We start from the raw sequence: 11,729 nt of genomic DNA, 5'->3' as shown, positions 1-11,729 counted from the left end.
GAGAAACAAAGCCCACACGAAAAGCAGAGAGGGAGAGCTCGTCGTCTCGCGTGACCGGGCCCAGCTCGACCCCCACCCAGATCCGGGCATCTTCTCCGGCCGGCCGGGATCTCCCGCCGTCGTGCAACGGCCGAGTGGCCTCCCGGGCTAGGACCAGTCTGTCTTTGCGCCGGTGACTGGTGAGTTCAGAGTTGTAGCGCCGGCGACCGGAGTGGAGGAGGGAGGCGGGGTTTTGCGTCCAGACCCCCCCGCGACTGCGACGCCGGATAGCGGACGCTGGTGGCTCGTCTGACGACGCTCCGGTAAGAGGGCAGGTGCACCACACCTGAAGCTCTCTTGTAGTCCGACATTCACATCGCCGATTTACTAGGATTTTCAACTCATCACTAATTCTGTATTGTATCATATCATGAATAGGCCTGCCAGGATAGTGGTTGTCATCGCCGTTGCATATATGAGCATTTGTTGCATTGATGATTAGTTAAGCTCCACTGGCCTCTTAAAATCTATGTCTGCCCGTGCATCTAGATACGCCCTGCTCGCATATTTTCCATCTCGATAGCTCATTAATTAACCTGTTCCACCAATCCATTGTTTGATTAGGTTGATCGGTTGAAAAATCGGGGGTTCAACTAAAGCCGGTGATGGTGAAGTGGAGGCAGGGTTCGCCAAGCTGCAGGGTGAGGATTTTGAGTACTACATGCAGGCCTACTCTATCATGCTGGGCCGCAACAGCAAGAAATCGACGGTGGATGTCGATCTCTCCAGCCTTGGTGGGGGGATGAACATTTCGCGCCACCACGCGCGGATATTCTATGACTTCCAGCGCCGCCGTTTCGCGCTCGATGTCATCGGCAAGAATGGCTGCCATGTTGAGGGCGTCCTGCATCTCCCTGGGAATTCTCCTCTTAAGCTTGACTCGCAGGACCTCCTTCAGATTGGGGACAAGCGGTTTTACTTCCTCCTGCCCACGAGGTCTATCTTTGCGTCGCTTGCCGCTGCTCAACAAGCCCCTGTTCTTCCCTCACAGATCCCGCCGCCATCGTATGTGCAGCCAGGGCACCCTCGTGTGTCCGATTTCCATGACCGCCTCCCTGAAGGTGATTATGGCTGGGACAGTGATGACGTTGGGAATGGTGTCGGTGCAAGTGGAATGAAGGGCAAGCTGAAGATAACCAAGAAGTCTCCCGGAGATTTGGACGTCTACGGTGGGCACAGAATCAATGTTGAACCAATAGGAATAGTCGGCGAAGGTGATACATAATCCTTGCTCTGCATCTTTACTGTGTATACTTTCCCTTCCTAGTAGTCTTGTTTCTCTTCTGAAACATATGTAGAGCTGATGATGATTTTGCTTGTTCAGTCACTCAATCTGGCTGTACGCGTTATTTGCATGTTGCAACTCATGGCTACAAAGTAAGATAATGTTGATATTGCAATATTACATGTTATAGAGATAGATATATGCACATTATAACTCAGATGTAGTATTGCGGGAATATCTCTTAAGCAACTCTCATCATATGTTTCCTGCAACTGCACATATATTATTAGTTGCTATTGCAAGTGGTGTTATGTAAGAACATTATGCTTTATATCTGAATTAGCACATCATGATGTGTGAACATAACTGCATCTCTTATGTTTTTACCTTTTATAGGAGAAAAAAAGTAGCAGAGATGCAGTTATATTCACACATCGAAAGATGCACACCAAGATACTTCAATCTGAATGTCTGACATCTTCCAATCTTACTTTCTAGGGATAAATTAAGTACATTATCTATGGTATTTGTATCACTAAATCAGCAGACATACTATTAAGAATTACTCCCTCCGTCCCATAATATAAGAGTGTTTTTTGCACTAGCATAATGTAAAAAACGTTCTTATATTATGGGACGGAGGGAGTATGAATTAGTAAATGGTATGATGCAAGTTTTAGAAGCTGTTTGTGAACTTTGTTCTTGTTTCCAGACTTCTAGCTATGGACCTTCAATTTCAAAAGCTATTGCTGCATTCTGTTTCTTTGGAGTTTTGTCCAGTGAAAGACCAAACTCATTATCTTTTACCATGCGTAGGGAAATATTTGCTTGATCTGACCTGAAATTGCTTCTTTTTGTGTGTGCAGACAACAGACCAGAAATAAGGCTGAGGGGTGACGGGGATGTGGACAACCAGCACATCGTTCAATTGGAAGAGAAGGAAGTCGTGTCATCTGTTGCGACTGTGTTATCTGACCTATGTGGTCCTGGACAATATATGCCTATGAGAAAACTCCACACAGAGGTTTGTCATGGAAAAACACACATATTTCCTATCCAACTTCTATACTGAAGCTAAAGTACGCCTAACCTAATTAGTCTTGCTCTGGCTTGGAAAAGTTAAATATACTGAAAGTAGTTTACTGTGTTTATACATTGATGGGATGGACCATACCATTACAGTTTAAATTATGATATAGAATATCATCACAATTTATGACACTAAAAAAAGTCTTCCTGATTCAAAAGAATAATAATGCAAACAGCATTCTGAGAATATCATCTGCCGATGGAAGTCAGGTGCTAGCATCCCTACCTGTCTAATATAGCTTAGTTGTAGCCTGTAGGTGTATGTAGTATGATGTGGAAGGTTTCGGTGGAGGATTGAAAAAAAATGCGACCCTCCTCTTGCTCGTCAGCGCCACCACCACGCGGCAGCCGGGCGGGCAGCTCTTTTATCGAGGACTTTAGTATCCTCGACTCTGGTGTGGCATGGTCTAGTGATCTCCTGTCATTTATAGTGTCTCCATGGTATCTGTTTTTCGAGACTGGATTTTCTACTCTCGGGTGTACTACACCCGAGTTAGCAAAAACTTTGAAAAAAGTTTATCAAACGAAATCCAAAAAATCTGAAATTTTGCTACATCAAACTTTATCATATGTTTGAGGTTCTTGTCAAGTTTCATCGAAAAATAACATCCGAGGAGCTCTCACCGAAAAAAACAAAATCGCTGCTGAAAGTTTTGTGCACTGTTTGAGCAGTGATTTTGTTATTTTTGGTGAGAGCTCCTCAGATGTTATATTTAGATGAAATTTTGCAAGGACCTCACACATCTGATAATGTTTTATGTCCCAAAAGTTTAGATTTTTTGGACAATGTTTGATCACATTTTTTCAATCTTTTGCTAACTCGGGTGTACTACACCCGAGAGTAGCCACTACTTTCCGCTGTTCTAAGTCCTTGCTATCTCAACGGTGAGTCGGCCCTTTCCATAGATGGCTCGGTGTGCTCGGTACTCTGGTGTAAGGTGGTTTCTCAAAGTGGTGAGGCCCCGGTCCTATTCAGTAGTCTTGGTTGTCTCTTGTTAGATGTCGCGTCTCCTGTTTTCATGCTCAAAGTTGGGTAAGGTACACTTGTGCTCTTGGTCAGGTGCCATATTATTTTTCTTTTGACGTGCTTGTATGATGGTTTCTTACCACTTTGTATGAGTTTGGCTGTTTGGGTTATATATATATAAAGCTGGGCGAAAGCCTATTTCGAGAGAGGTGTATGTACTATAACTTGTCAAAACTATCATATAAATCCATGAAGGCAGTTAATTTTAGGCTCTTAGGCTTTAAGCCTGTTAATGCATGGCTCTGCTTGCTAGCATCCTTCACTTGTCACTCCAAACATGTTTTGTGCTGAATCTTGTCGCTTCGTTTTTGTGGAGCCATGACTCGCTACGGACAATTTTCTACTGATATTGACATTTTTCTTCTACAACTAGTGGGAAAGACTTGCAAGTATATCCTCTGGTAACTATCTGGAAAGCTTCGCTTTTAAATTGATTAATCGTGCTTTCTTATGTAAATTCAGGCTTCCTTCGCAAACTGGTTTTCTTATGTAAAAGCATAGCAATGAATCATGAGCGGACTATTTTTACACATAGTTACAATCATTGTACATGCAAAGTCTTACTTGTTTGTCTACTCACAGCTTGTGGACCGGTTTGGCAACGTGTGGCACCACACCAGGGTGCGGAAGTACCTGACCTGGGAGGACTGGTCGCCGATTATAGCCAAGGGGAGGCCGTGGTTCGGGCTGCTGGAGCTGCTCATGAAGCACCCAGAGCACTTCATCATCAACACGAAATGGAAGGGCAGGGCGATCTTGGAGTTTGTCTCGCTGGTTTCCTTGCTCTCCTAGGCGGAACCACAGACCAGCAAGTCTGTCTCTAAGCTTTTCTTGCGTTTTGTTTCGCACCTGTAGTCCAGTATCCAGAAGGCCGGGTCGTGTCCTGATTTGTGTATGAGAGAGCATCAGTCAGGAGGGGCAGCAATGCAACTTCCAGGTTCATTGTTGTGCTGATTTGGGAGGCAAATCATGGTTCGTCCTACGACATATTTGGGAGGCTATCATGGAAAGCAACGAGGATCAGGAGGCTTCCAACGAGGAGGAAAAGCAACGCGTGGCAAAATATTTTGTTTCGACTGATTCAGAATACAATCTGAAGATAAAATGCAGAACATTACAGTGGAGATAGGAAAGCCTGAATTTGCGCGTCTTAAATCATCGACTGCCTCTGGATGTAGTCTCCAAGATATATGTCAGCAACATGTTGCTCCGCTCCGTAGCTAGCAAAATTATGTTCAGATGTAGCGTACGCAAAAATGAAGAAAATAATCTGTTTATTCTGCTACCTCTACGCGCGGAATGCATCCGAGAGACATGTTTGCAAATAAATCAAAGTGCAGTTCAGAACTTGAATGAATCTTCCATCAATAGATAGACACAAGCCTCTGACCTAATGAAACAGTGAGTATCGCACACATCTAATAAATATAAAAACTATATATATATATATATATATATATATATGTGTGTGTGTGTGTGTGTGTGTGTGTGTGTGTGTGTGTGTCTATATATATATATATATATATATATATATGAACAATCAACTCTCGGGGAACAAATCTGAGTGAATATCAGAAGAGAGGGAGACTCACTGTTGGCAGAATTTGGAGCAACCAGCACTAAGGTATGCTCATATGTACAAATTCTGTTGGCGAAAAGAGCCCGCTGAACAGAATTTACAGAATTTGGAGCAACCAGCACTAAGGCATTTTTCTACAAACTAGAAAGAAGGGAATGCGTAAAACTAAATGTACTCCCTGCCTGTACAAAATTAGGCTCTGAAATAGTTGAGGGGACCAAGAATAGTATTTTCCCAAATAAACATGAGCAAGATATAAATCACTTAGCAACCATAAACATGATCTGGCTAAATGTCAATATGACATTTCTCTCAAATAAAACCCCTCCACATCACATCAACTCAATGTTTAAACACAAGATATAAAGCATTAAATGATACAATACGTATTGCAATGATTAGGCTACATCCTCGCCATAGCTTCCTTGACGGCCTCCAAGATTCTGGGGTACTGGTAGAACAAAACAGATTCCTTGCCTTCCAAGCCATCACGGCTGTATCTGTTGCACCCGGCAAGATTGTTACATGGGCTGCCCCCAATCACCAAGTCGAAACCGCCAAATCTAGTAACCAGTGATGCAACTGTAGCATCAGTAAGAGATTTCACGTCATCAAACTCAATCAGCGTGCCTGTTTGAGTCTGATCCCACCAATGCCTGAAAATCCTCTTACTGGCTTTGTCTATCTCAACAGAAACCACTGTCTTCATGTGGATTCCCAACCTGTGCAAAGCTACCTCTCCTCCTCCAATACCAGTGAATAAGGACAACACAGTAACTCCATTGGGAAACATGCCCCTCAGTACTGACAAGTGGTAAGCAACGGTATCAACTTGAAACGAATTGCCGAGAGATTTGTACCTATTTGTGCTGGCGAGTCCCCTTGTGTGGTCCTTCGGGAAACCTAGTAGATATTCAATCTCTTCAGGCTCCAATGCAGCAACCTTGTTCTTTCCTATCCAGACAAGATTGTACTCTTTGCACTGTTTGATCATATCTTTTTGAATATTTCGAGGCGGTGGATTCCCTGTTCTTGCAAGAGCACCAATGCTTCCTGTCAGCTGTTGACATGCCATACTTGTTCGCAAGCAGTTGAACTGCGTTCTTGTGTCCCAGGAAGGCCACCACTTCTTGTACCGAGGGAATGCCTCAAGTATCGTCTTTGGAGGCAGAGGAAGAAGAGGTGCTCTGTTCTCAATCGGCAAATTGTGGATGTAGCCTCTTTTCCTTGCAGCTGCACACAAATGCTTTGAGTCCAGATACTCAGGTTGAATGCCATACAGACATCTTGAAATGGTCGCCCATACACCTGTGGGAGCTTGGGCCACATTTTCATAGTAGAAAAAAGGTCGCCCGATAGCTTTTTTAGGAATTTTTCTGTCCACTGGTAGTTGGCTACAATTGGGCAGGCTAAATCCAACCATTGGATTTGGGGGAGGCATATGTTCATAATGGCTGCCATCCAAGAAGATTTGATTGCCATGTGCTGTACCTCCATACCGTTTCCTCTTTTTCTTTCTATCTTCCATCAATCTTATTTTCTTTGTCCCTCCAAAGGAGTCAGAGCGTCTATTCATAACCTGCGAAATGTACACATGTTGCAGTGTCCTTACATCAAATTAAATCAGAAAGATAAAGCATTTTCCAATTCAAATGTACATCAGACCACAATGTACCTGATGAGATAAGTCAAAATCTCCTGCAGCCAGTGACGCACTAATCGAATCAACCAATACAGAGAGATCAACATCCACACCTAGGATAATTTACGCAGAAATATATCATAAAGCGCCTTTTCCATGGGAAAATGAACATCATGGCAACAATTTAAAAAAGAGTCATACCACATCTTGTAATAGCCATATTTGCTTCGTTTTCAGGAAAGCCCATATCTACTAATGAGTTGATCTTCTTGTCCTTCTCTGACATGTTTCGTATAAAATTCTGCACAAAAGGATAAGAAAAACTAAGATTAGGAAACGTTTTCTATATGTTACTGACTTTTTAATGTCATCTAAGTGAACGTTGATAAGGAAATACCACTGCATAGAAACACATATGAGGCCATAGAAAAGAATGGGGCCCTAAAACTAATAAATGATCAAGAAATGTATATCACAGACTACCCAAGAAACAAGAAAAAAGGTGATCGGGATAAATCAATGAAATAATTTAGAAACTCAATTTCTTATTCTCCGCTGCTGCTTGAAAGTCATGTTAATAAAAGAGTTACTATTTGCATGAACACGAATGTACATCATTTTACGCTTGAAACTACTACCTACACTAGCAATATGAAGTTCTGGACTGGAATAAACTAAAGGTGCATAGTCTAACTTTGTTGTTTCACATAATGGCACTATGTGCAGGATGCATATTGCATAATAGTGGTGAAACACAGTTCTCTGGTCTCTTCATGCTGCTTTCATGACAGAAAGTTAAAGACAGATCGATGGATGATGAGGTAAATGTATGTGTCTTCAGGAGAACATGATGGTGTTCCCATCCATCCTATTTCAGGTTCATCGCTTACTAGCAATCAAGATATATCTTTTTTCCCAAGCAGGTGTAATAAACAACAAACACTCTACACTTTCCCTACTTGTTATTACATATATCTCGCCATGAATAGGATGGACCATACAATATTCTTTTTACAAATTTTATTTGCGTAACTAATACGAAATTCAGCTGTCATTTCATATAGTACATTCTGAGATTTCTAAATTAGTGACTTAATTTATCCATTTCTCTCTGAACATCTAGGTATTGACACCCTCATTTTTCGCAGCTAACAGGTATCTGTTGATCTTGAGATTTGTCTCGGTGGGAACTTTGATGCAACTAGTGCAGTATATATGTGATGTTCTCTAGTATTATTTTAATTTGTGTAACTGAAAGTCAAAAGAAGAATACCTTGTTCTTCCTAACCCACATGCTAGATTCCAACCTCCTTTGATTCTACGGAAAAGTGATGAGCTGGGTCACAGCACAACTTTACGACAGAATTATTTAGGCCAACCTATATATATTCCTGCTTCTTTATTTAGTATTCAGCATTCAAGTTTAGCTTATACTTCTTATGAACTCTTCTCTGCTCAGTCCGATTTTACACTGTATCTTGCACTACAAAATAAATCAAAGGGCATAGTTGTTGTGTAAAATTTTATTTCTTCAAGTTAAAGCTCATTTGGCATGTGTATATCTTCTCTTGTTTACACCACCTGCAGTATGATTTTCTCGTAGCATCATAACTCCTCAAGTCATATGTCTTGTGACTAATATTGAAATACATAGGAACTGAAGAAAAAAATATTGGTTTATAGCAGAAATAAATTTTCTAATTCATCAAAATTAGAAGCAAGCAACACAACAATATACTCAGTTTCTACTCCTTCTCAGACTGTTTGATTACTTTGAAGAAGGCATTGGTCTAACGGTAGTCAATCTCACATCCTATATTAACTCGTACACGGTAAAACTTTAACATGATGAGAATTTTATGTAAAAAAAATCAGGTGCTCAAACTTAACAACGCAACTCTACTATCACGAAAAGCTAGGAGCAAAACAAACAAAGCTCGAACAATACATAAAGGGGTGTGCAAGGTATGCATGGCAAAGAATTCACATATCATCATACATATGGTCAAAGAATTCTTAGCTACTGAACTAAAGACAATGAATCATCTACCTCATCACCATAATCACCGTAGTTGGGCTGTGTATCACCAGCATCGTCATCACCATCTGAGCTCTCAAAATCAATATCATCACCATGTTTAACTCTAAAGGGGGCGCAGCCAGAAGTAGAGCAGTTACCCAATGCATCTTCATCACCTAGTGCCTGCATTTGTCATCGCCAATCCTAACATATGATCCTTGCTATCATGTAGAAAGGGCATCATTGGATAAAGTTAGTAATAACATCCATGGACACGTACCTTGTACGTTAACAGTAGTTCAAGCAATGCATTTTCGTCACTATGCCCTGAAAGAAAAACCAAAAGCCTCGATTAGACAGACGGTGCAAACACAAAGAAGAAAAATAAAATGAAATTGGTTACTTTCAGTATTACCAATCTCCTTGATGCTCATCACGACCATTTCCGTTTGAAAACCCATTGCCACATATCTCTCGATTAAAGTAGTAGATGACGCTTCCCTGTTAGCCCATCCATTAGAACCCTTTAGATAGTTGGACAAACAAACATCACACTAGGATCTTAATTAATGACAACAAGGCATGGCTAGCTCTTGTACTTAAATATACAATCAATTACTACATGACGTACCAGCGAGGATGGGCAAGGAGCATCTAAGTTCCTCAACTTCGGAGCCTCACCATCACTTCTCCCCTTATCATGATCATCACAATCGCACCTCTTAGTTAAGCAGACATGAATCAATATTGAAAGCAAACCATGAGCAAAGCAATTGCAGAGAAGAACAATAATTCTATCATGCATTATCACATGAATCGCAAGATATCACAATTGAAATCTCTAGCGTGATACTAGTATAGCAATTCGATTTAGAGTTTAGAACACATAAAAATCAAGAAGAAAAGACCATATTTTCTATTGGACAAAATCCCCTCCAGCATTGTCGAATCAAGACAATAAGCGAAAGTGGTAAAAATATGCACCAATAAATTAGAAATAGCATAGCTTGAAGTTATAAGAATGCCTAATTAAATGAAGTGTGCTCGATTTCTAGGAATGATAGTTCTCTATCTAGTTGAACACATTATGCGTAACATGGCTATTTTATGGGAGGGGCATGATAGGTTGGTAATTCCAAAAAGATGATCAGGTTAACCAAGTTTGCCTATTATCACCTAGAGTATGATTACTAACCAAATATGCAATAGTGCACTACAACTTGATGATGCTTGCACCAATGGATAAGCAAGGTAATCTGCAGTCTAAATTAATATATAACTCAAATGCACGAGGTGAAGTGCCAGATAAGTAAGAAATATGGATGATATAGACATAAACTAAAGCGCATAATTCCTTATTAAAGACTATTGACGTGTTACTTTCCATGTTTGTTCAAAGGAGTTCCAGTCATCATGGGCAGCACATAGTCAACCATTTTGGATCTATTATGTACTAAAACCACTTGATAGGTTAACTGGAGAAAAGATAGCCACGCTAGAAAATCAGGCATGAAAGAAAAAAATCAGGCCATTAATATACTACCCTACTTCAATCAACAAAGCATAACCATTGGATCATCGTAACTACAACTAAGTCAACCGTGGACCCATTTTATTTGACTCAGAAACACAATTGGACATAACAATAGCAAACATTATATCTTTCCTTTTTTTCTTTATTCCCATGCAGATATCACACCACGATCTTAATAACAACAAGTCATGGCTAGCTCTTGTATTTAAATACAAAATCAGTTACTACCTGAGGTACCAGTATGGACGAGCCAGGAGCATCTAAGTTCCTAAAGTACGGAGACCATGAGGGTTCAGGCTCAACAATACTTTTCCCCTTATCATGGTCATCATTACCGTTCCTCCAATCCTGTGATATTAGTTAAGCACACATCAATAAATATTGAAGGCAAACCATGAGAAAAGCAAATCGTACTTCCACAGTTAAGCGAGTAAAACATGGGTATCAAATACCCTACTACACATAACTTTGTCCTCCAATGATTTTTCTATTGTGTACGAGCAAGAAAAGCAACACTCCCTAAAAAACTATTACACCATGTTTCACTATCTTACCATCCTCACATGGAAACATGATAACAAAGCCGTAAGCCTTATTTTGGGCATACATGATGCAATCTCCATTTCATGTAGATTACAAGGTAGAAGATAGGGATCATGCCCAAAAAAGAGGGGAAGCAGAACCAAGTCAAGATGATATGGGTCGCCCCTTCTTCTTGCACCAAAGATCTTACCATTTCCAAAGGAATTGGGGCTACATTTCTTTTCAATATCCATTCAAGAGTTGCTTTTCTTTCATATTTTATTCTTTCTTTTATTTTCTGTCTTCTTCCTAGAAAAACTGTTAGACCAAAACTCTTTTAGGAAATCAAAAAAATCAAGATACAATCTACAACCCAAATGGAAAGCAAACTTTTTGTGGTTAAAAAGGTTCATATACACGTGTCATTGCTGAGATGTGTCTAAGGTGATGACCATACATGAGAACTAATTATGTGAAGTCTTACTTTCTAATCAATTTCATCAGCCATTGACAAAATAAGACATACACTCACTGTTAGCAAGAGAAGTATACTACTTAATGTTTGATTGGTCTTGAGCGAGTCTATCTAGCAACTTGCTAAATCAGTACTTTACCCTTGGTAGAGATGTACTTTAAGGCACATAGCTACAAGAGGTTTATGAGCGTCCTATGGAACCTGGTCGTCCGGAGTTTATGGAGATGAAAAGTCCCTTCCCAGCATGACAACAATCGAGTGTTCCTTGGCCATACAGTCATGTTTGATTGATCTTGAGTTGTTCTAGCTAGAAACATTATGTATTATTAAGTTTCTCTTGGTAGCGGCATAACTCATGCCACATAGCTACCTGCAGTACACGAGCATGTTGCAGAACTTGGTCGTCCGAAGCGCATAACAATGAAAAGTCCCCTCTTGTTAGATGTGGTGATACTTGAGTGGTATCTTGGCCAGAAAAGTGTGATACTAGGAATAATATGATGTTTAGCGTCGAATATGGACTATCTCTTCCCCACTACTTTGAGGGGTAGACCACCCATGAGCAGGCGATACTCGA

The 11,729-nt window shown here is 40.6% G+C and overlaps 2 protein-coding genes across 2 annotated transcripts; one reads left to right on the top strand and one right to left on the bottom strand.

The window, feature by feature from the left end:
- Positions 1-700: 700 nt before the first annotated feature.
- LOC125549137 (FHA domain-containing protein FHA2-like) lies at positions 701-4,172 on the top strand. The gene is made up of 4 exons (XM_087515971.1): positions 701-1,253; positions 2,131-2,288; positions 3,843-3,869; positions 3,963-4,172. The coding sequence occupies exons 1-4, from the start codon at positions 701-703 to the stop codon at positions 4,170-4,172; spliced, it is 948 nt and encodes a 315-aa protein (XP_087372097.1).
- A 1,190-nt stretch (positions 4,173-5,362) lies between these two features.
- LOC125547167 (DNA (cytosine-5)-methyltransferase DRM2-like) lies at positions 5,363-9,103 on the bottom strand. The gene is made up of 6 exons (XM_087517107.1): positions 9,037-9,103; positions 8,902-8,948; positions 8,631-8,804; positions 6,803-6,902; positions 6,635-6,714; positions 5,363-6,538 (listed from the first exon to the last, which is right to left on the bottom strand). Exons 1-6 carry the CDS (start codon positions 9,080-9,082, stop codon positions 5,363-5,365), a joined length of 1,623 nt encoding a protein of 540 aa, XP_087373233.1. The 5' UTR covers positions 9,083-9,103.
- Positions 9,104-11,729: the final 2,626 nt, after the last annotated feature.

The sequence above is a fragment of the Triticum urartu genome, chromosome 3A (assembly GCF_056163025.1).
Source record: "Triticum urartu cultivar PI428250 chromosome 3A, HENAU_Tu73, whole genome shotgun sequence".
In the NCBI taxonomy this organism is placed as follows: Eukaryota; Viridiplantae; Streptophyta; class Magnoliopsida; order Poales; family Poaceae; genus Triticum; species Triticum urartu.
This window is presented reverse-complemented; position numbering and strand designations above follow the sequence as displayed.